This window comes from Rhinoderma darwinii, chromosome 4 (assembly GCF_050947455.1).
Source record: "Rhinoderma darwinii isolate aRhiDar2 chromosome 4, aRhiDar2.hap1, whole genome shotgun sequence".
NCBI classification, from domain to species: Eukaryota; Metazoa; Chordata; class Amphibia; order Anura; family Rhinodermatidae; genus Rhinoderma; species Rhinoderma darwinii.
The window spans coordinates 268,638,303-268,664,508 of NC_134690.1; the positions used below are offsets into that span (position 1 = coordinate 268,638,303).

Below are 26,206 nucleotides of genomic sequence, written 5' to 3' on the forward strand. Positions count from 1 at the left end.
AGTTTGAACAAGTGTAATGGCACAAGAATATTTTAACATCAACAATCCTTAACATCAACATCTTAAAATGAAATGGGAATTTAAAGCTTAAGGTTTCTATAAAGCTACATTCTGAAATGCCTAAAGAAAAATGTTAACACAACGTAATAAATCTGTTATTATTTTGCCAACAACTCATAAATTATGTATTGACAGCTGCAATGCCTTGAGCAACATGTAAAATTAGTACAATGGAGGTATACCCCCATGTTGTGTGAATGCGGTCATCTAATGAACAGTGACACTGACAAATATGTTTTATACTTAAATATCGTAGTAATAGCTTTAAACTACATTTGATTAATTAAATGTAGATGAAGAATATACTGTCATTGCCTTTCTATAAATGAAATCCAGCATAATTTCTATTATAAATGAGCATGGTATATAGTACCACATACCCACAAAATCTTTTACTTACTAACTAGATCATCAAAAATGTATGGCATATTACTTAGATACATAAGGGTAGGGATGTTTGTCCTAAAGGTTTATTTTCTTGGTTATATTTTATTGTAATCTAGGCTCACCTGTGGTAAAATTTAAGAGAAATTGTAATTTAAATCCCACTACCCAAATAAGATAACTTGTAAGAAAGACAGGTTCACATTAAACAGGGGCATCTAAGAATTCTATAGAAAGCGCTAGGTGTCTGGAGCTACAATTTTCCAAACCCTGAAGCACAAAGCATTTGGCAGTTTACGGAAATCTGGAATATGCCATGAATTCCAGTGCACCAGCCGCGTGATTGTGTACAAAAAGGCAGACATCTTGCACAAGGGATGGAAAGCGCTTGACTTTTCCATACAGGATGCCAAATGCTCCAGAAATGTCATCTTCTGCTTAGTACTTCCAAAAGATCTCTACTGTCTCATGGGAGAAGAAGCGATCATATAAAGTTCTTCTTCTGTTACAACCCTTGAAAGAATGTTATCTTTCATAACATAAAGCTATTTACAATTGTAAACATGTGTATGGTTTCTGAATACTCATCTATGAGTGATTTAATCTCCTGACTGGCATCTGCATTGGCAATCCTTAAGTTGGTCTTCTGTGACCGGCTCTTTTTAAATATGAGGCCTCGTTCACATCTGCGTTGGAGGCTCCAGTTAGGGGCCTTCATTGCAGATCCAGCCAAGAATACTGGTAACCCAATGGAACCCATTCAAGTCAACGGGTACCGTTGGCTGCCGATGGTGTCCGTGATGCAATGCAACCGGAGCTTCGGTTATTCCCTTGTTCTGCTCCTCTGACAGAGCAGAACAGAATGATAAACTCTGGTGTGAACCCGGAACCCAATCTTACAACAAAGAAAGTCGTTGGATATTTTAAATCATGTTAAAAAAAAATTGTGTCCACTTTTTTTTTAAAGAGGCTCTGTCACCAGATTTTGCAACCCCTATCTGCTATTGCAGCAGATAGGCGCTGCAATGTAGATTACAGTAACGTTTTTATTTTTAAAAAACAAGCATTTTTGGCCAAGTTATGACCATTTTTGTATTTATGCAAATGAGGCTTGCAAAAGTACAACTGGGCGTGTTGAAAAGTAAAAGTACAACTGGGCGTGTATTATGTGCGTACATCGGGGCGTTTTTAATACTTTTACTAGCTGGGCGTTCTGATGAGAAGCATCATCCACTTCTCTTCAGAACGCCCAGCTTCTGGCAGTGCAGATCTGTGACGTCACTCACAGGTCCTGCATCGTGTCAGACGAGCGAGGACACATCGGCACCAGAGGCTACAGTTGATTCTGCAGCAGCATCAGCATTTGCAGGTAAGTAGCTACATCGACTTACCTGCAAACGCCGATGTTGCTGCAGAATCATCTGTAGCCTCTGGTGCCGATGTGTCCTCGCTCGTCTGACACGATGCAGGACCTGTGAGTGACGACACAGCGTGATCTCTGGAGAACACGGCTGTGTCTGCACTGCCAGAAGCTGGGCGTTGTGAAGAGAAGTGGATGATACTTCTCATCAGAACACCCAGCTAGTAAAAGTAGTAAACACGCCCCGATGTACGCACCTAATAGACGCCCACTTGGACTTTTACTTTTCAACACGCCCAGTTGTACTTTTGCAAGCCTCATTTGCATAAATACAAAAATGGTCATAACTTGGCCAAAAATGCTCGTTTTTTAAAAATAAAAACGTTACTGTAATCTACATTGCAGCGCCGATCTGCTGCAATAGCAGATAGGGGCTGCAAAATCTGGTGACAGAGCCTCTTTAAGCCTGATTTTAGACTGTCAGAATTTGCAAGCTCTGCTAACACATACATTCAAATAATAATTTTTAACATTTGTCTTTACAAAAGTAATTTTTACAAATGCAAATAAAAAAAAAAAGAAAGTTTGATATGCCTTGAAGCACAGTGTACACGACATTATTTCATACACTGCATTCAGATGGTAGTTGGTAGGTCAAGATGTATGCAGACTGCTTTGATCTTGGGGAAAACATTAATTAGGTATATCTTACCCTGCCATTTACCTAATTATTGACTGAAAGGTATTTCTATGCTGGACGCACAAAAGATTGGAAGCACCTCTGAGTCATGTAAGTAAATGGCCAGTTATTAGATGAACAACAAATGAGAAATTATGCCTGAGCCAAAAGACCTTTGTATCACACGACAATGGTTGAAAATGGACTAGCTAAAAGATTATGTCTGCATAGTCTATTTGCAAAAGCATAAAATGGGAACATTTCCAGGAGTTCCAGACCATGAATGTTGCAAGAGATTAGGGATTTATCACTCAGATCCCACATGTAATTCCAAAGCATTCCCTTACTTTTTCTTGCAACTGTAATGCATGCTTCACAAATTCCAAAATGAACCTTTCTCCCCTGAGGACTCTTGCCGAGAGCGTTGACTATTGTGCATCAATAGAATGCAGTTATTGCAACTTCCCTGAACGTCTCTCTTTTTATTGGTTCCTAACCCCTTGAGGACCAGGCCAATTTTGGCTGTGAGGACCAGAACAATTTCCTGATTTTCCTCTTTGCAGCGACCAACCTATTTTTATTTTTTTCTACAACACAGATGTATGAGACTGTTTTTTTCAGGACGAGTGGTACTTTATGTAGCTGGTACAGTAGCGTTTAATTCATATTTTTTTAATTTAGCGCATATGCTAAAACAAAGGCATTTACCGCTGTGCTCATGCGATGAGCGGGACTAGTATATGATCCTGGTGCGGCAAATCCCTGCCACTCATGACAAGCATACTCGTCGTGCGTCCTCAACAGGTTAAAGGCAATTTAGCGCAATCTTAACAGGATATAATAAAAGTGCACATGCAAATCCAAGGGTTAGATTCACAAATGGCAAATGTAACACAATATTAGAATACCAAAAGGAGAACACTAGCCGGAATTGCAAGCTTGAAGTTTATAAACTGAAAAAGAATGCCTAACTGCTTAAGGAGGCAGGTATTTTTTTATCCTTAAGGATGCAGTGATTTTTGTTTCATCGTCATCTCCACATTCCAAAAGCAATAGCATTTTTGTTTTTGTGATGCCTTATGAGAGCTCGATTTTTGGTGGACAAGATGTATTGGGGGGGGGGGGGGACAGCAATTCCACTATTGTACTTTGGGGCTTGTTTTTATGGGTCTCACAGTGTGATATACTGTAAATAACATCATAACATTATTCTTCTTATTATTTTTTTGTTTGTTTTGCACAATAAAATCACTTTTAAAAATATAATTTAATTTTGGGTTGCTGCATTCCAAGAGCCATAACATTTTATATTCAACGCACTTTATGAGGGCTTATATTTTGCGGGACAAGTTGGGTTGAGTTTTTTTTTTTATTATTTTGGGCTACAAACGACTTTTCGATCCCTATTTATTACGTCTTTTTGGGAGGCGGTTAGAAGAAAAAAACAGCAATTGTGGCATGTTTATATTTCTTTATAGAAATTACCAAGCAAGATAAATACTGTGAGAATTTTATAGTTCAAGTCGTTATAGATGCGGTGATAAGAATTGTGTCGTTATCCCATAATAAAGCATTTGGTGGGGGGGGAATTACTTTGGATTTTTTATTCCTGTGCTTTACAGTTACAGCGCTGTTCGGGAACTACCTCCAGCCAGAACTGCCAACCTATAGTGAAGGAAGGGGATACCACTATTAAGTAAGCCCCTAAACTCCCTCTAGTGCCAGCTGCACAGGCCTAATGTCATGTTTCAACGGATGTTGAAGGGTGGACATTTTCTTTAAACATTTGCTTGAGAGAAATATGTATGTCCTGTATACTCTTCCCCCTACCACTAAGCTGTCCAAGGCTGCACTTGTTTCTCCCTCTTTGCACAAATGAAAATATTATTCTTAATTCATAACATACGACCTCAACTATTACAAAGTATTGCCTGTATAACCTTTCTGAACTTAAGGGGGAAAAAAAAAGAGCAAAAGTTGTGTACATTATTTCGGCCTCTGTTATTCCCCCTGCCTGTTGAGTCTGACATTAGGCATGCAATGACCGAAGCAATGACCGTGATAATTTAAGAACAACAGCATCAACATGATTCACACCTGTAAGGTAAAACAAACCGTGAGTTACTGCAACCTCAGATAATATGATAAACTGCATTTTAAATATGTTTTTCACGTGTCAGATTTATCCTGAAGCTTCAATACTTGTACATTACACAATAGAAAGACCGTGAATTGAACTTTTTAATAAACATAAAAGAGATGGTAATACAATACTTACTTTAACCCGCCTGATGGCGTAGGTATGACCATTGAGTTCAAAGACAGGATGACGGATAGCCCTTAAATCCCAGCCTTTTAAACTGCAGTCAACTGCACCCGTTACAAGCAGATTCTAAACGAGAGAAAATAACGCTATAAATGGCATGCCTAGAACGACGAAACCAAGAAAAATAATAAAAAAACTTGTCAGTGGTCAAACAACAGGCTTTTATAAAACAACCTGACAGGGTTGTAGGAAGACATGGGCAATTAGAAATTCCTCAGAGACCTTCAGGTCATAATCAGAATGCTCCTGAATTTTAATTATATAAGGGGATTACTGTGTATGCAATTCTATATTACATAAACTACAGGGTTTCCAAAAGTGAAGCCGCACTTTGAAATTGTAATACACTGTATGTGAGCAGTTTTTATGGGTCGCTAATAAGCCTCATTTTTTATCTCCTGCACAATAAACACAATGTGACTTTTGATGTGTTTCGCATAAGAAATCTTGAAAGAAGAACATAGCGTCAATGTAACATTAAATGGTTGTATCATAGTGATGTTCCGCCTTTTGTGAAAACACTACCCTTAGTCCATGTTCAGAGGCAAATTTGCTGCAGGTTTAGGCTGGGTTCACACGAGCATGTTCGGTCCGTAAAGGACGGAACGTATTTTGGCCACAAGTCCCGGACCGAACACACTGCAGGGAGCCGGGCTCCTAGCATCATAGTTATGTACGACGCTAGGAGTCCCTGCCTCTCCGTGGAACTACTGTCCCGTACTGAAAACATGATTACAGTACGGGACAGTTGTCCCGCAGAGAGGCAGGGACTCCTAGCGTCGTACATAACTATGATGCTAGGAGCCCGGCTCCCTGCAGTGTGTTCGGTCCGGGACTTGCGGCCGAAATACGTTCCGTCCTTTACGGACCGAACATGCTCGTGTGAATCCAGCCTTATGGTGCAGATTTCACACACCGATAATCTGCAGCAAAGTACAATACAGGTAAATGAGTTTCTACAACACATTTTCCTAATATATATATTTTTTCAATTCCTCACCAATTTCAAAATCTTAGATTTTAATCTGTAAATGGAAATAATTCTGTATAAGCCAAGTACTTATCATTGTTAAAGGGTAACTAAACTTTTAATTTTTTTTCGACATGTCAGAAGTTTTGATCGGTGGGGGTCCGAGTACTGAGACCCCCACCGGTTGCTAAAACAAAGCGTCAAACGCTTGGGTGATCACTGTGCCGCTTCGTTTCTGAGGAACGCCCGAGCGGTGTACAGACTCAGACGGTCTTTTTAACCCATACGCTGCTCCAAGGAAAGCCAATCAAAAACGAAGCGGCACAGTTCTGATCTAAATGCGCTTCTGACGCTTCGTTTTATCGATCGGTAGGTGTCTGAGCTAGGACCCCCACCAATCAAAACTTCTGACATGTCAGAGGTCTTACTTTTCTTTTATTCTCTGCATTTATTTAGCAACTGATGCATGCAAAATAGACAGCACTGATGTCGACCGTGTGCGGTCTGGTTTTTTCACGTACCCATAAAATTCAATGTGTGAGTCTGACCTCAAAAACGGAGCAGACTAGGACATACGCAACTGACACACGCTTCATGAAAAAACACGGTGTGACTAGCCCTATTGAATAGCATTGATTAGCGTGCAGTCACTTATTTAAATGGACAGCACAAAGGTGTGAAATACGTGCGTGTAAATAAGACCTAAGAGCAGGTTTTCAGCTTTCAAAAATAATGTTTTTTTTCCTGACAGCAAGGAATGAAAACCGAAATAATAGAAAGTTGCATAGCTTTCCATTACTCAATGACTCATTTTTATGTACGGACTGACAGCTTTTTTCCAGTGAACATACAATGCTTACATTTTTATTTTTATGTTATACCTGATATTTGACCAAACTACAATGACCCGCTATAAAATCACACGGCAGACACAAACGACGGTACATTTTATTTTTCAAGGACGAGACAATACTTAGAGAGTTAAGGCCACATTCTGTCTTTCCTCAGGGTGGCTGCAGTTGCAGTATAAAGTAAATTATGACCTGAATCATTGCCAAATGTAATTCAAGGGTAATGTCAAATCACAGGAGACATATTCTAAAGAACCGCACAAGCTAATAATTATTAAAGATGACAAACTACTGTATGACGGTTTCCAGAAATAATGCAAAAGTCAGACGATTCAGACCATTGTACACAGCCAATCCGGGGCAATTATTGGCTTTAGCAAGTCGCAACTAAGCCGGATACAAAAAAACTATCTTATTCTCAGTGGGATATGTTATCTGGAGGAGAAAGAGTCTTTGCAGAGTTGCATATAAGATGAGTTTTAATGTTCTACTCTGCACACAGGAATCGTTCAACATTATGATGACTAAAAACACACACGGCCAATAACAAATCGTATACAACTAGTTCAGCTGTCTTACTGCAATGGTGTGCATTTCCCTTCCTCAAGCACAGGGATTCCAGCAAGCTTGCAGTATTTAATATTATAATACCTTTAGTGTAACACACTGCACCAGTCACAAATTGCAATAAATATCTAAAAACACAATATTATTCTTATTTAAAAAAAAAAAAAAGGCTCTGTACTATGACTTACTAAATGTTTCTTAGCGAACAAAACAGACTTTTTTTTGTTATGTGCTAAATACACTAATCCCTTCTTCTAATACTCTCACCGGGCAGCTGCTGGTAGGGAAGTGCAATTTTAATTTGCTGCTGAGTTACAAATGACAGAAGAGCAAGTCACGCATACTAACATTCTGCAGAATTATTAGCAAGGTACCAGACTGCAGTATACACAATCTTTTTTAACTATTCAACTTGCAGCAGACTAACACAGTCAATCCATACCAATTACCTGTGAGCCCTTATTGGTCAGAATATTTTTTGCACTGTAATGTTATGCGAGATGGATTTTTAGGTTGCATTTAAAGGGGATGTCCGGCATTAAATAGGAAATTTCACTGTTAAATCAGTTAATACAATTTTTTTTTTAGATATATATATATATATGGATCAGTCTAAAAATGTTTCCTGTTTCTACACTAGATACTGCGGTTATATAATTCTTATGGCACCCCCTAGTGTCCTTTTGACTCCTTTTTAGAATGTCTACCTAATGTGTCCAGTGCAGGCGGAAACACATGCCCAGTAGCTCAGTCCCAACCCTCTTGTGCATGGATGGCAGTGATTTCTGCGACTATGCTGTTAAGAAACGGCACACTGAAAGCAGCTTTTTTAACTAGCACTTGACACATTAGGTAGACGTTCTGAGAAAGGAGTCAAAAGAACAAGAGCGCCGTAGCAAGTAACAGTCATATCAAAACAAAGGACCATTTTTTAAAAAAAATGATTCCAATGGAAAAAAATTGTTATGTCTTCTTGAGTTAACAGACATTCAATATTCAATAGTGGTACAACCACTTTAAAAGATTGAAGTACAGTACGACCTGTGTCAGCAAATCCCAGAGTACAGCACAGAATGCAGGATGTGTTTAGCCTCATATTTTGATATTAATAAAGGGGTATACAAATATGCCTGTTTAGTGATCGCAGACAGCCAATAGGGTAATTGACATAGTTGAGAAGGTTGAAAACAGACTGAACGGGTGCGAAGCAGCGGAATAGTACGCCATAATGGTGTTTTAGTAGTGCGTTCAGAATACAATGGCATATGCAAGCATTTAGCACAGGTAAGGAACAATAGGAAATGTTTTTACATGTGGCACTGCCCTATGTTTCTCCACAGAACCAGTTCTGGGAAGAAAAAATATTTACTGGGTAATAAAGGACAACTATTATTATTTTCCTATGTGGCAATGCTTTTGCACCATACAGAACTTCAAACAAACATACAAGGAGAAAAGAACCTTTTAGTAACCTTAATAATGCTAAAAAGAATCTTAATCTTACTTCTATGCTGAGTGATGAAGTTACAGGTCAAAAGCCTGAAGACAGAATCTAATGACAACTTTTTATTTTCTAATATCTGTCATGTGCAACGTGGTCATGGATTCAAATCACCAACTATAATATCATCAACTCCCTCCTGGTTTAACCCCTTGATACCGAAGGTATTTTAAACCTTAATGACCAAGCCATTATTTAAGTTTTTCCATCGTCGCATTCAAAGAGCCGTAGCTTTTTTTATTTTTGCATCGACATAGCTGTAGAAGGACTTTTGCGGGACAAGTTGTATTTTTTTTAATAGCACCATTTTGGGATACATATAATTTATTGATTAAAACTTTTTATTGACTTTATTAGTGGGGTAGTGTAAAAAAACCAGAAACTTCACCATTCTTGAGTCTTAAATTTACGCCGTTTACCGTGTGGTATAAATACCATAATAACTTTATTCAGCGGGTCGTTACGATTACGGCGATACCATATTTATATAGTTTTTTTTTATGTTTTACTACTTTTACACAGTAAAACCAACCACTTTTTCAAAATTATTTGTTTTTGTGTCGCCATATTTTAGGAGTCATAACTTTTTTATATTTCCGCTGATGCAGCTGTATGAGGGCTTTTATTTTGCGGGACGACTTGTAGATTTTATTGGTACCATTTTGGAGTACAGGCAACTTTTTGATCACTTTTTATTAAAAAAAAAATACTGGCATAGTTTTTTATTTTATTTTTTTACGGCGTTCACCGTGCGGGTTAAATAATGTCATTATATTAACACCTTAATAAGAAATCACACATGAACCATTATTAGCGAAAAAGAGACAATATTTTATTGAAAGACAATATAATTAAAAAGAAGTACATTGGCAGTAACATTACCCATAGAAAAAGGATCCCCACATAGGTCGGGTCCCACAGCAGAAAGGTACAATTAAGGAGGCAGACAGACCAGAACTATGGGTTGATCTGATCTGTCTGCCTCCTTAATTGTACCGTTCTGCTGTCTGGTTTTTTATATTACTTTGCTTTGGATGGTTCCTATCCATATTCATCGTATTACTTATGTACCAGTCTTTGCATGCACTATATGCACTTTACTATAGAGGCTGTGGGACCCGACCTATGTGGGGATCCTTTTTCTATGGGTAAAGTTACTGCCAATGTACTTCTTTTTAATTATATTGTCTTTCAATAAAATATTGTCTCTTTTTTGCTAATAATGGTTCATGTGCGAGTTCACTTGAGTTGCTATATGCATGTATTAGCCCAACTTAGTCGGTGTAATGTAATTATATTATAGGTGGGGTCATTACGGATGCGGCAATACCAAATATGTGTGACTATTTTTTAAGGGGAAAAAGTGGATTCTTAACTTTTTTTTTGCTTGAGACATTTATTTACTTATTTCAAACCTTTGCAACTTTTTTTTTTTTTAGTCCCACTAGGAGACTTTACTGTATGATCTTTTGATCGATTTTATTATACACTGCAATACTCTTGTATTGCATTGTATTATTGCCTGACAGTGTAAAACAGACAGGCATCTGTTAGGCCATGCCTCTGGCATGACCGGACATGCATTTATTAAAGGCAGGCCTGGGGGCCTTTGTTAGGCCCCCGGCTGCCATAGAAACCATTGACACACCGCGATTGCATCGCAGGATGCCAGTGGGGTGAAAGAGGGAACCCCTCTTTCTAAAACCACTCAGATGTGGCGCTCGTTATTGGGCGCCACATCTGAGGGGTTAAATATGATCGGAGATCGTTGCCCTGAAGCCCGAGGCTATTCGCAGCAGCCCGGGTTTCAGGAGCTTCGCACCCGATGCGGGAAAAGTTCTTCTGAAGTGCCGCCGTGATAAGGCAGCGCTTTAGAAGAACTGCCCCAAACGGCCGCCGTAAAAAGGCTATACGGCGGTCGTTAAAGGGTTAAAAAGTGGCAAAGATATGCATATTAATGGGCCTGTAAGTGATCATAGCTCATCGATTTTAAAATTTTTACATTATAGGGCATTTTTTTAATTTGTTATGATCAGTTCCCTTGAACCCTTTCATGATCAAGGGCCATTGATACCACTTTGAATATCACAACTATTTTTACTTAGTTTTTTTTTACAAGACTTATGAGGCTTTCATTTTCTAGATTAGTTTACGTGTGTGCGTGTACGTACGTACGTACGTACGTACGTACGTACGTACGTACGTACGTACACACTGTAGAGCTCTGAATCAATTAGTCCTCTTCTCTCTCAGTCACCCTGGATCGCTGTGAGGGGAGAGTGAAGAGGGTTATATACACACTAGCGTGAAAAAAATGGCAGTCAGCAACAAATCAACGGTCAGTATTTCATGGCTGTTTTGCATCTATGTGTCTCAAAATTTGAAATAGATTTCCCGGCCATCTGACCGTCTATTAACCGGCATTGACATTAGTTTTCCCATGGACGTTAAAAATATGGATGAATTTTATTCGTTAGGTTTTTTTTGTCCCAACCCTCTGAAAACACCACAGTGCCCATGTAGATAGTGACGCAATACTACTGTAGATAGTGCCGCATTGCCCACATAGATAGTACCAGTGCCCACAGATAGTGTCCACTGTAAATAGTGCCAGTGCCCACATAGTGCCACAGTTCTCGCTGTAGATAATACCTACATAGTGCCACACACAGGTAGCGCCACAATGTCCCCTGTAGATAGTTCCAATATAATGCCACAGTACCCATGAAGATCATGCCACACCCCCCTGTATATAGAACCCCCTGGAGATAGCACCACACCCCCTGTAAATAGCGTAACCGCCCCTGTAGATCGCAACATCCCCCCCCTGTGTTTAGCAATATCCCCGCTGCACATAGCACCACCCCCCCCCTACCGTAAATCACACCCCCTTTCTGTAACTAGCACCACTGTAGCTCCATGTGGGAGTGGAATCCCTCTGGCCGAAGATTCTGCTCCTACAGAAAGCCCCTGATGTCTCTGTCCATATAAGGACAGTGAAGTCAGGGGTTAACTCTAAAAGCGAAATCCCCTGCCAGGGCGGGGATTGCGCTCCAGGAGTAGCCCCTGACGTCACTGCCATATATGGATAGTGACACCAGGGGCTTCTCAAGTAGCGGAATCCCCGGCACAGAGCGATCTGACACCAGGGATTCCGCTCCTAGAGAGAACTGCTGACGTCGTTGTCCATATATGGATAGTGACACCAGGGGCTTCTCCAGTAACGAAATCCCCAGACAGAGCGTCGGCCGGGGATTCCGCTCCTAAAGAGAGCTACTAACGTCACTGTCCAAATGGAAAGTGACATCAGGGGCACTCTCTAGAAGTGGAATTCCCAGCCAGTGCAATCTGACACTGGGAATTCCGCTCCTAGAGTCAGTTCAGGTGGCGCTATCTACAGTGGGGGGTTGCGGTCTGCAGGGGGGCTGGCTCTATCTACAGCGGGGATGGAGAAACGGCGGGGGCTCGCTCTAGGAGGGGAATCCTTGGCCAGAGAGCTGTATGGGGATTCCAATGCTGGAGGGAGCTTAGGTGGCGCTATCTACGAAGGGTTTTGTGCTGCCTACAGGGGGTTGTGGGTGGCACCATCTACAGTGGGGGTTGTATTCCGGGGCCCTCATATCCCCGGCCGACATGTGAGTGCAGTGCTGCTCACACTGAAGCAGCACTGCACTCATTAAACCAGTTCCAACCTGTGAACGTTTATACACGTGCTAACTGCACGGGGCAGCGGAAGTTAGAACGTATATAGCCGTATGGCAGTCGTGAAGGGGTTAAAGTACAGAAGAATGGCAATTAAATTGTTACTTCCTTTTGATATGGCTGTTCCACTGAATATGCTTCCATTTAATTAGCTGTTATCAAAGGCAAAACCATAAAGTAAATTCACTTATGACAAAGTGAAAATAGAATGCTAGTAATCTTGTGAATTTATTAAAAAGGAAAAACTAAAATACTGAATTGACATAAGTATTCAGACCCTTTACTCGGTGCTTAGTTGAAGCACCTTTGGCAGCAATAACAGCCTCCAGTCTTCTTGTGTATGATGCCACAAGGACTGCAAACCTGGATTAGGGTATTTTCTGCCATTCTTCACTGCAGATCCTCTCAAGCTCTGGCAGGTTGGATGGGGACTGTCGGTAGGCAGACATTTTCAGGTCTATCCAGAGATATTCGATTGGGTTCGAGTCAGGGATCTGGCTAAGCCACTCAAGGACATTCACAGAGTTGTCCCTAAGCCACTCCTATGTTGTTTTTGCTGTGTGTTTAGGATCATGGTCTTGTTGGAAGGTGAACCTTCGGCCCAGTCTGATGTTCGAGCACTAAGGATTAAGATTTTGATCCACTCATCTTTCCCTCAACCCTGACCAGTCTCTCAATCCCACCTGCTGAAAAACACCCCCACTGTGAAGCTGCCACCACCATGCTTCACTGTAGGGATGATATTGAACAGGTGATGAGAAGTGCCTGGTTTCGTCTAGACAGGACGTTAGGAATTGAGGCCAAAAATGAAAATCTTGGGTTTCTTAAGACCATACAATCTTGTTTCTCAGTGTCTGAGAATCCTTTAGGTGCCCTCTTGCAAACTCCAGGTGGGCTTACATGTGTATTTTACTGAGGAGAGGCTTCTTTCTGGCCACTCTGCCATAAAGCCCAAATTCTGTTTTCACTTTGTTATTATGGGGTATTGAGTGCAGGATGATGGGGGAAAAACATGATTATTTTACTTTATTTTAGCACAAGGCCTCAACATAACAAAATGTGAAAAAAGTGAAAGGGTCGGAAGACATTCCGGATATCTATCTATCTATAGAGATATCTATCTAGAGAAAAAAACCAAGAAAAAGCAGCACCGTTCCTTCTGTATAGGGTGCAAAAAAATTCCCATTCGGACACTCGACCAGTGTCCCAAATAACCAGCACACTCCGAAATATGAGACAGCACTCCAGTTGTAGTGAAAAATAGGATCACTTTAATCACCCCTTGCGACGTTTCAGCCCTACTCCATGGGGCCTTTCTCAAGCAAGGGAAAGGCCCCATGGAGTAGGGCTGAAACGTCGCAAGGGGTGATTAAAGTGATCCTATTTTTCACTACAACTGGAGTGTTGTCTCGTATTTCAGAGTGTGCTATCTATATAGAGATATCTATCTATCTATCTATCTATATATATCTATATAAAAATATATATATACACAGTTTATATAAAAAGTCTACACAACCCTGTTAAAATGCCACAGTCCACTGAATAAAGTTATTGTCTTATTTATACCACACGGTAAAGAGCGTAAATTTAGGATGCAAAAAACTGTGGTGAAATTGCGGGGTTTTTTTTCTATTCCCTCCCAAAAAAAAGTTAATAAAAGTTAATCAATAAGATCTATGTACCCCAAAATTGTGCTATTAAAAATTACAACTTGTCCCGCAAAAAACAAAACCATATACAGCTATGTCGACGCAAAAGTAAAAAAAGTTCTAGCTCTCTGAATGAGACGATGGAAAAACTTAAAAAATGGCTTGGTCATTAAGGTCTAAAATAGGCTGGTCATTAAGGGGTTAAACTCATGTTAAATAGCAGTCAGTAAACACTTGTCATTATTTAAAGTGACTGAGTAACCCCATATAAAGTTCAGCTGTTCTATTAGGATTTTCCTGACATTTTCTTTGTTGCATGTGACAGCAAAAGCAGTGGTCCGTAAAGAGCTTACAACATATCAAAGTGATCTGATTGTGGAAAGGCATCAGTCAGGAGAAGGGTACCAAATAATTTCCAAGGCATTAGATATACCATGGAACACAGCGAAGACGGTCATCAAGAAGTGGATTAAATTTGGCACAACAGTGACATTACCAATAACTGGACATCCGCCAAAACTCAATGAAAAGACAAGATGAAAATTGGTCCGGGAGGCTACCAAGAGGCCTACCGCAACATTAAAGGAGCTGCAGGACTTTCTGGCAGGTACTGGTTGTGTAGTGCATCTGACAACAATCTCCCGCATTCTGCATATGTCTGTGCTGTGGGGTAGGATGGCAAGACGGTTGTCTTTTCTAACAAAGAAAAACATCCAAGCCCAGCTATGTTTTTCAAAGACCTACATCTAGTCTGCAAAATGCATGTGGGAAAAAGTGTTATGGTCTGATGAGATGAAGGTTGGACTTTTTGGCCATAATTCCAAAAGGTATGTTTGGGGCAAAGCCAACACTGCACATCACCAAAAGAAAACCATACCCACAGTGAAGCATGGTGGATGCAGCATTATGCTTTGGGGCTGTTTTTCTGCTGCTGGAACTGGGGCTTTACTCAAGGTCGAGGGAATTCTGAACAATTCCAAATACCAGTCAATATGGGCACAAAACCTGCAGGCCACTGCTAAAAAGGGCTGTACACAGGCGATGTCGTCGCTAAAAGACAGATTTGGAACGCTTTTGCAAGGAAGAGTGGGCAACAATTGCCAAGTCAAGATGTGCCATGCGGATAGACTTCTACCCAAAAAGCCTGAATGTTGTCATAAAGTCAAAGGGTAATTCAACAAAGTATTAGTTTAACCTCTTCCCGCTCCTGGACGTACTATTAGGTCATGGTAACTATAGCGTTCGCGCTCCCTGACCTAATAATACGTCGCGGGAGTAACGGCCGTTTCGGCCGTCCTCCCGACACATACAGGAGCTGTGACAGCTGCTGTCTTGTTCAGCAGCTGTCACAGCTCTTACAGCGGGGACCGATCGCTGTGTCCCCGCTGATTAACCCCTTAAAAGACGCGTTCTATAGAGAACGCAGCTTTTTAGGGGTTAAGCGGCCATCGCCGGCCTGCTACACGATAACGGCCGGCGATGGTGACTATGGCAACCGGACACCAAACAATGGCGTCCGGCTATGCCATAGACGGAAGCCTAGTGGGTCCTGACAACGTCAGGACCCACTATGCTTGCTGTCAGTGAGTAGCTGACAGTTCTAATACACTGCACTACGCATGTAGTGCAGTGTATTAGAATAGCGATCAGGGCCTCCTGCCCTCAAGTCCCCTAGTGGGACAAAGTGATAAAGTTAAAAAAAAGTCAAAAAAAAGGTGTAAAAATAAGAAAATAAAAGTTTTATAAGTATTAAAAGTAAAAATACCCCTTTTTACCTTATCAGTCATTTATTATTAATAAAAACATATAAACAAACAAATAAACTATACATAATAATGAGTATCGCCGCGTCCGTAACGGCCTGAACTACAAAATTATTTCGTTATTTATCCCGCACGGTGAACGCCGTAAAAGAAAATAATAAACCGTACCACAATCACAATTGTTTGGTCACTTCACCTCCCAAAAAATGGAATAGAGAGATCAAAAAGTCTTATGTACCGAAAAATGGTACTGATCGAAACTACAGTTTGTTACGCAAAAAATAAGTCCTCGCACGGCTTTATTGATTGAAAAATAAGAAAGTTCTGGCGCTTAGAATAAGGTAACACAAAAAGTGAATGATTTTTTACAAAACGTATTTTATTGTGCAAACGCCATAAGACATAAAAAAAAACTATAAACATCTGGTATCGCCGTAATCGTATCGCCCCGCAGAATAAAGTGAATGTGTCATTTATAGCGCACGGTGAACGCTGTAAAAAAAATAGAATAAAAAAACAATAGTAGAATTGCTGTCTTTTAGTCACCACGCCACCTAAAAATAGAATAAAAACTGATCAAAAAGCCGCATGCACCCCAAGAAAATAACAATGGATTCCTCAAGGGGTCTAGTTTCCAAATTGGGGTCACTATTTGGGGGTTTCCAATGTTTTGGCACCACAAGACCTCTTCAAACCGGACATGGTGCCTAATAAAAAAAGAGGCCTCAAAATCCACTAGGTGCTCCTTTGCTTCGGAGGCCGCTTCTTCAGTCCATTACCGCACTAGGGCCACATGTGGGATATTTCTCAAAACTGCAGAATCTGGGCAATACGTATTACGTTGCGTTTCTTTGATAAATCCTTTTGTGTTGTAAAAAAAATGGTATAAAGAGGATTTTCTGACAAAAAAAAAATGTCAACTTCACCTCTACTTTGCTCTAAATTTCTGTGAAACACCTAAAGGGTTCATAAACTTTCTAAATGCTGTTGTGAATACTTTGAGGGGTCTAGTTTCTAAAATGGGGTGTTTGATAGGGTTTTCTAATATATGGGCCCCTCAAAGCAACTTCAGAACTGAACTGTGACCTAAAAAAATTAATAAATTAGGCAATACTTCGCTTCTTACATTATACTGATAATGAGCCGTGCCCACCCCGAGATGACCCCAGTTTTGACCGTTTGTATAAACGGAGACCCCTATTAGAACATTTCAGTGCCCGGTTTTCCCAAGCATACACCCCTTGAGAAGTGTATTTCTATTGATGAGTCCCTAGTACATTTTAAAGGGAGGGTTCAATTCCGCGAGTACCTGCCGGGTAAGAGGGCAAGGTATGGCGTGAAGTTGTCTAAGCTGTGCGAGAGTGCATCAGGGTATACCTACAGGTTTAGGATATATGAAGGAAAGGCCACACCCAAACCAGACTGCATCCTGGACTACAATAGGTACATGGGAGGGATGGACTTGTAAGATCAAACCCTGAAGCCCTACAGCGCCATGCGGTGTGGTATAAGAAGCTGGCCGGGCACATCATACAGATGGCATTATACAATGCGTACGTGCTACGTTGATGTGCAGGCCAGACGGGAACTTTCCTGGAATTTCAAGAGGTGATTATCAAGAACCTAATCTTTAGGGACCAAGAAGGGGGGGCACCAAGTACTTCCAGGAGAAGTTCCCAAAACTGGCGAGAAGGGAAAAAGTCAAAAGAGGTGCAAAGTCTGCTATAAGAGGGCGATAAGGGATGACACAATATATCATATAATGTGACACGTGTCCCGAATAACCAGAGCTCTGTATGAAAGAGTGTTTTAAAATTTATCATACATCCCTTGGTTTATAATTTACCCCAATTTTACTTACCCTGATGCACTCCGCACAGCTTATCCCCCCTCGTCTTTCCCCTCTGAGCCCTGCTGTGTGCCCAGGCAGCTGATAACAGCCAAATGTAGGGTATTGCCATACCCGGGAGAACCCACATTACAGTTTATGGGGTGTAGGTCTGCGGTCAAAATGCTCACTACATCTCTAGATGAATGCCTTAAGGGTGTAGCTTTTAAAACGGGGTCACTTCTTGCGGGTTTCAACTGTACTGGTACCTCCGGTGCTTCTGCATACATGACTTCGCACGAGAAAATCCCCAGTGGGCCAAATGGTGGTCCTTTCCTTCTGAGCCCTCCCATGGGCCCAAACGGCAGTTTATCACCACAAATGGGGTATTGCCGCACTCATTACAAATTGCGCAACAGAATGGGGTATTTTGTTTCTTGTGAAAATAAGAAATTTTCACCCAAAACTACCTATTTGAAAAAAATAATTTTGTTTTCATTCCCAGCCCAATTCAAATAAGTTCTGTGAAGAAACTATGGGGTCTAAATAGTCACATTAACCATAAATGAATTCCTTGAGGGGTGTAGTTTCCAAAATGGGGTCACTTCTGGCGGGTTTCCATTGCTTTGATACCTCTGAGGCTCTTCAAATGCGACATGGCACGCGAAAACCAATCCAGCAAAATCTGGACTCCAACAAACACATAGCGCTCCTTTCCTTCTGAGCCCTCCCATGGGCCCAAACGGCAGTTTATCACCACAAATGTGGTATTGCCACACTAAGGACAAATTGGGCAACAAAATGGGGTATTTTGTTCCATGTGAAAATAAGAAATTTTGATCACAAATGACATTTTATTGGAAAAAATGACATTTTTTTCATTTCACAGCCCAATTCAAATACATGCTGTGAAAAAACTGTGTGGTCAAAATGGTAACAGCAACCATAAATGAATTCCTTGAGGGGTGTAGTTTCCAAAATGGGGTCACTATTGAGGGATTCCTACTGTTTTGGCACCTCAACACCTCTTCAAACCTGGCATGCTGCCTAAAATATATTCTAATAAAAAAAAGAGGACTCAAAATGCACTAGGTGCTTCTTTGCTTCTAGGGCTTGTGTTTTATTCCACGAGCGCAGTAGATACACATGTGGGACATTTCTAAAAACTGCAGAATCTGGACAATACATATTTTGTAGTGTTTCTCTGGTAAAACCTTCTTTCTTACAGAAAAAAAAAATGAATAAAATTTAAATTCAGCAAGAAAAATGAAATTTGCAAATTTCACCTCCACTTTGCTTTAATTCCTGTGAAATGCCTGAAGGGTTAAAAAACTTTCTAAATGCTGTTTTGAATACTTTGGGGGGTCTAGTTTTTAAAATGGGGTGTTTTATCAGGGTTTCTAATATATAGGCCCCTCAAAGCCACTTCAGAACTCAAGAGGTACCTTAAAAAAAGGCTTTTGAAATTTTCTTAAAAATATGAGAAATTGCTGTTTATGTTCTAAGCCTTGTAACGCCCAAGAAAAATAAAAGAATGTTCAAAAAACGATGCCAATCCAAAGTAGACATATGGGAAATGTGAACTAGTAACTATTTTGGGTGGTATAACCGTCTGTTTTACAAGCAGATGCATTTCAATTCTGAAAAATGCTATTTTTTCAAAATTTTCTCTAAATTTTGCAATTTTTCACCAATAAACACTGAATATATCGACCAAATTTTACCATGAACATGAAGCCCAATGTGTCAAGAGAAAACAATGTCAGAATCGCTTGGGTAGGTTTAAGCATTCCGACGTTATTACCACATAAAGTGAAATATGTCAGATTTGAAAAATGGGCTCTGAGCTTTAAGGCCAAAACTAGGCTGCGTCCTTAACCCCTTAAGGACGCAGCCTAGTTTTGGCCTTAAAGTTAATGTGTTGCCAGCAAAACATGTTTTCACATTTTTTTCACGAGTCAGGAAATATTATAAATTGGATTCAATTTATAATATTTCCCAGCACTGGTCACTAGATTGAGCAATTCCCAAAATTGCAGCATTGCATGTGGTAAAGCAACCGCATTGCTTTATGCTGCAAAATTGGGAAAAAATCCCTCGCTCTAGTGAGCTCTCAGATTCCCCCCTCCTTTATCCTGGCTAGTGCCGGGATAAACGAGGGGTTTGAACGGTCTAACCTCCTACACTGTGTCGCCATTTTTTGAGCTAACACACAGTGTAGAAGGTTTACATACACTAGTAAAACACACTGAAACACGAACATACATAGAAATCACTTACCTGCTCCAGTCGCCGCCGCTCCCTCCGGTTCGTCCGCTCCGTCTGCTGCCGCTGCTCCATGTGCACAAGTCCGGAAGCCGCGACCGGAAGTAGTAATTTTACTGCCCGGCTGCGACTTCCGGTCCACAGGAAAATGGCGCCGGACGGCGCGCATTTCAAATCGGACTGTGTGGGAGCGGCGCATGCGCCGTTCCCACACACACGGCGTACACCAAAGTGGATGGAACGGGCCCCGTTCGCAGTCCCTATGGGACTGGAGCTGCCGTATTCCAGGTCTGTATGTGTCGTTAATCGACACATACAGAAATGGGAAAAAAAATGGCAGCCCCCATAGGGAAGAAAAAGTGTAAAAATAGAAAAAGTAACACACAAACACACAAATAAATATAAACGTTAATAAAACCCTAACATACAACTGATATAAAAAAAAATAAAATGTTGGTGACACTGTTCCTTTAAGGCTCAGAGCCCATTTTTCAAATCTGACATATTTCACTTTATGTGGTAATAACGTCGCAATGCTTAAACCTACCCAAGCGATTCTGAGATTGTTTTCTCTTGACACATTGGGCTTCATGTTCGTGGTAAAATTTTGTCGATATATTCAGTGTTTATTGGTGAAAAATTGCAAAATTTAGAGAAAATTTTGAAAAAATAGCATTTTTCAGAATTGAAATGCATCTGCTTGTAAAACAGACGGTTATACCACCCAAAATAGTTACTAGTTCACATTTCCCATATTTCTACTTTGGATTGGCATCGTTTTTTGAACATTTTTATTTTTCTTGGAAGTTACAAGGCTTAGAACATAAACAGCAATTTCTCATATTTTTAAGAAAATTTCAAAAGCCTTTTTTTAAGGTACCTCTTGAGTTCTGAAGTGGCTTTGAGGGGCCTATATATTAGAAACCCTGATAAAACACCCCATTTTAAAAACTAGACCCCCCAAAGTATTCAAAACAGCATTCAGGCATACAGCTGTCAGGCAAACAGCATACAGCCTTCAGGCATTTCACAGGAATTAAAGCAAAGTGGAGGTGAAATTTGCAAATTTCATTTTTCTTGCTGAATTTCAATTTTATTCATTTTTTTTTCTGTAACACAGAAGGTTTTACCAGAGAAACACTACTAAATATGTATTGTCCAGATTCTGCAGTTTTTAGAAATGTCCCACATGTGGCTCTATTGTGCTCGTGGAATAAAACACAAGCCCTAGAAGCAAAGAAGCACCTAGTGCATTTTGAGTCCTCTTTTTTATTAGAATATATTTTAGGCAGCATGCCAGGTTTGAAAAGGTGTTGAGGTGCCAAAACAGTGGGAATCCCCCAAAAGTGACCCCATTTTGGAAACTACACCCCTCAAGGAATTCATTTATGGTTGTGGTTACCATTTTGACTACACAGTTTTTTCACAGCACGTATTTGAATTGGGCTGTGAAATGAAAAAAATGTCATTTTTTCCAATAAAATGTCATTTGTGATCAAAATTTCTTATTTTCACAGGGAACAAAATACCCCATTTTGTTGCCCAATTTGTCCTTAGTGCAGCAATACCCCATATGTGGTGATAAACTGCCGTTTGGGCTCATGGGAGGCCTCAGAAGGGAAGGAGCGCTGTGTGTTCTTGGGAGTGCAGATTTTGCTGGATTGGTTTTCGGGTGCCATGTCGCATTTGCAGAGCCCCAGAGTTATCAAAGCAATGGAAACCCACCAGAAGTGACCCCATTTTGGAAACTACACCCCTCAAGGAATTCATTTATGGGTAATGTGACCATTTAGACCCCATAGTTTCTTCACAGAACTTATTTGAATTGGGCTGGGAATGAAAAAAATATTTATTTTTTCCAATAATATGTCATTTTAGCGCAAAAATTCTTATTTTCACAAGAAATAAAATACTCCATTTTGTTGGCCAATTTGTCCTGAGTGCGGCAATACCCCATTTGTGGTGATAAACTGCCGTTTGGGCCCATGGGAGGGCTCTGAAGGAAAGGACCACCATTTGGCCTACTGGGGATTTTCTAGTGCGAAGTCATGTATGCAGAAGTCCCTGAGGTACCAGAACAGGTGAAACCCCCAAGATGTGACCCCGTTTTAAAAACTACACCCTTAAGGCATTCATCTAGAGGTGTAGTGAGCATTTTGACCGGAGACCTACACCCCATAAACTGTAATGTGGGTTCTCCCGGGTATGGCAATACCCTACATGTGGCTGTTATCAGCTGCCCGGGCACATAGCAGGGCTCAGAGGGGAAAGACGAGGGGGGATAAGCTGAGCGGAGTGCATCAGGGTAAGTAAAATTGGGGTAAAATATAAACCAAGGGATGTATGATAAATTTTAAAACACTTTCATACAGAGCTCTGGTTATTCGGGACACGTGTCACATTGATATATTGTGTCATCCCCTATAGCAGACTTTGCACCTCTTTTGACTTTTTCCCTTCTTGCCAGTTTGAGGAACTTCTCCTGGAAAGTGTTGCCGCCCTAGTACGATGCGTGTGGCCTCGCTTCCAGAAGTACTGGGTGCCCCCCCTTCTTGGTCCCTAAAGATTAGGTTCTTGATAATCACCTCTTGAAATTCCAGGAAAGTTCCCGTCTGGCCTGCACATCGATGTAGCACGTACGCAATGTACAATGCCATCTGTATGATGTGCCCGGCCAGCTTCTTATACCACACCGCATGGCGCTGTATGGCTTCAGGATTTGATCTGACAAGTCCATCCCTCCCATGTACCTATTGTAGTCCAGGATTGCAGTCTGGTTTGGGGGTGGCCTTTCCTTCATATATCCTAAATCTGTAGGTATACCCTGATGCACTCTCGCACAGCTTAGACAACTTCACGCCATACCTTGCCCTCTTACCCGGCAGGTACTGGCGGAATTGAACCCTCCCTTTATAATGTACCAGGGACTCATCAATAGAAATACACTTTTCGGGGGTGTATGCGTTGGAAAACCGGGCTCTGAAACGGTCTAATAGGGGTCTCCGTTTATACAAACGGTCAAAACTGGGGTCATCTCGGGGTGGGCACGGCTCATTATCAGTATAATGTAAGAAGCAAAGTATTGCCTCATTTATTTATTTTTTTAGGTCACAGTTCAGTTCTGAAGTTGCTTTGAGGGGCCCATATATTAGAAACCCCTATCAAACACCCCATTTTAGAATCTAGACCCCTCAAAGTATTCACAACAGCATGTAGAAAGTTTATGAACCCTTTAGGTGTTTCACAGAAATTTAGAGCAAAGTAGAGGTGAAGTTGACATTTTTTTTTTTGTCAGAAAATCCTCTTTATTCCATTTTTTTTTACAACACAATTGGATTTATCAGAGAAACGCAACTTAATACTTATTGCCCAGATTCTGCAGTTTTGAGAAATATCCCACATGTGGCCCTAGTGCAGTAATGGACTGAAGTATCGGCCTCCGAAGCAAAGGAGCACCTAGCGGATTTTGAGGTCTCTTTTTTATTAGGCACCATGTCCGGTTTGAAGAAGACTTGTGGTGCCAAAACATTGGAAACCCCCCAAAAGTGACCCCAATTTGGAAACTAGACCCATTGAGAAATCCATTACAGTTTCCTTGGGGTGCATGCGGCTTTTTGATCGGTTTTTATTCTATTTTTAGGTGGCGCGGTGACTAAAAAACAGCAATTCTACTATTGTTTTTTTATTCTATTTTTGTTACAGCGTTCACCATGCGCTATAAAATGACACATTCACTTTATTCTGCGGGGCGATACGATTACGGCGATACCAGATGTTTATAGTATTTTTTATGTCTTATGGTGTTTGCACAATAAAATAAGTTTTGTAAACAATCATTCACTTTTTGTGTTACCTTATTCTAAGAGCCAGAACTTTTTTATTTTTCAATCAATAAAGCCGTGCGAGGACTTATTTTTTGCGTAACGAACTGTAGTTTCAATCAGGACCATTTTTCGGTACATGCGACTTTTTGATCTCTTTTTTATTCCATTTTTTGGGAGGTGAAGTGACCAAACAATTGTGATTGTGGTACGGTTCATTATTATTTTTTTTTACAGCGTTCACCGTGCAGGACAAATAACGAAATAGTTTTGTAGTTCAGGTCGTTACGGACGCGGCGATACCAATTATGTATAGTTTATTTGTTTGTTTATATATTTTTATTAATAATAAAGGACTGATAAGGGAAAAAGGGGGATTTTTACTTTTAATACTTTTAAAACGTTTATTTTCTTATTTTTACACATTTTTTTACTGTATTACTTTGTCCCACTAGGGGACTTGGGGGCAGGAGGCCCTGATCGCTATTCTAATACACTGCACTACATGCGTAGTGCAGTGTATTAGAACGGTCAGCTAGTCACGGACAGCAAGCATAGTGGGTCCTGACGCTGTCAGGACCCACTAGGCTTCCGTCTATGGCATAGCCGGACGCCATTGTTTGGTGTCCGGTTGCCATAGTCACCATCGCCGGCCGCTATCGTGTAGCAGGCCGGCGATGGCAGCTTAACCCCTAAAAAGCCGCGATCTCTATAGAACGCGGCTTTTAAGGGGTTAATCAGCGGGGACATAGCGATCGGTCCCCGCTGTAGGAGCTGTGACAGCTGCTGAACAAGACAGCAGCTGTCACAGCTCCTGTATGTGTCGGGAGGATGGCCGAAACGGCCGTTACTCCCGAGACGTACTATTAGGTCATGGAGCGCGAACGATACAGCTGCCATGACGTAATAGTACGTCAAGGAGCGGGAAGGGGTTAAGGGGTTAAGAGTGTGCATATTTATGCAGACACATTATTTTTGTTCTTTATTTTCCCACCCTAAAAGATTTCCGTTTGTTTTTCAATACAATTGTACAGCTTAGAGGTGAAAAAAGTTCTGAAATGATTCATCTTGGACTGATTTTGTAACATGACAAAAACCTGGATTATAACAGGCTTTTGTAGACATATATGTATATAAATATACCTATATATATATATAAATATATATATATATATATATATATATATATATATATATATATATACACACACACACACACCTCAACATTGAAATTGCAATACCAAGGAAGAGTTTGGAATTGTGGAAATCACAGGCATGTTAATGATATGCAAATGATAAAAAAAAATGGAAACAAAGTATTCCAAACATCTTGATTTATTCAGTATCAAGTAGAAGTGCCACGCGCAGAAAGATTGGCTGCTGGAAGCTCAACTTGCAAATGCCGACCCGGATGTGCTTTATGGGAGACAAGTCCAGAGACACTGCATGCAATGGTAGCAAGTTTAGGCCACGCAGGCTGCTCAGAGTAGAAGGAGCAACATGCGGCCTGGGGTTATCCTGTTGAAAAACAGCTTCTGGGAAACTTTGGCGAAATGGCCGCACCACATGTTCCACGACCAAATCAATGTAACACCGAGCTGCTGGTGTACCTGAAATTAAAACTAGAGGGGTCCGGCTAACGAACATTATGTCACCCCACACCATAATCTCGGGAGTAGTACCGGTGTGACGGTCCCTTGTAAAGACCTTTTCATGGTGCTGCCCACGTGGTCTCCAGACCAATCTCTGGCTATCGTTGCGTCAGAGACAAAAGCGTGACCCATCGCTTAAAAGGATAACCCTGCATTCCAGCCTCCTTTGCTGTCTTGCTGTGCATTATGATAGCCTTTAAATGCGATGGCATATGGTCAATAGAAAACCCGTAGCTGGATGTCTGGCTTGTAGCATAATGTTGTGCAAATGCCTTTTGATAGTTTGTGTTGACACTGGTTGCCCTCCTAGGTTTGGGATAAGACATCCAATTTTACTTGTATTACGGAATGGATCATTATGCGCCATTCTTCCAATTAGACGATCCGTCCATGCAGAGGTTCGCCTCTGAGCACTTCTTGCTGTCATTTCTGTTTGTTGTTCACCCAACCTCCAGGACACGCAACGTTGAACATTGCGGTCATCTTGGCCTAGGTGGGTAGCGATCGGCCAGATTGATAAACCAAGGTCTCTCAGTTCAAGAATTCCGTCCCTCTCAGTTTGCGAAAAGTGGCGATAACTGTAACGTCAACGAAAAGGAGGCATCACACAATCATCCCACAACACTTGATCTGAATTTTGAGGTTTCATGAGGCTAAAAAAACATTGCTTTCAATCTGGCTTTTATGCCCCTCCCACATGCTACAGATTGGAGCTATGTGCTTGAAAATTTGATCCTTTACAGATCTTAGTGACCCCTGCTACTTCTTCGATTTGCATAACCTTACGGCTTGCCCTTCTTGGTGTTGCAACTTTAATGTTGAGGT

The 26,206-nt window shown here is 40.9% G+C and overlaps 1 protein-coding gene across 8 annotated transcripts in view; it reads right to left on the reverse strand.

The window, feature by feature from the left end:
* PEX7 (peroxisomal biogenesis factor 7) overlaps positions 1–26,206 on the reverse strand; it is a 320,745-nt gene that overhangs the window by 150,740 nt on the left and 143,799 nt on the right. For all 8 annotated transcript variants that reach the window (XM_075862474.1, XM_075862472.1, XM_075862475.1 and 5 more), the window contains one exon: positions 4,762–4,875. In XM_075862474.1, the coding sequence (XP_075718589.1) occupies positions 4,762–4,875 (114 nt within the window). The remainder of the gene's footprint in view (positions 1–4,761; positions 4,876–26,206) is intronic.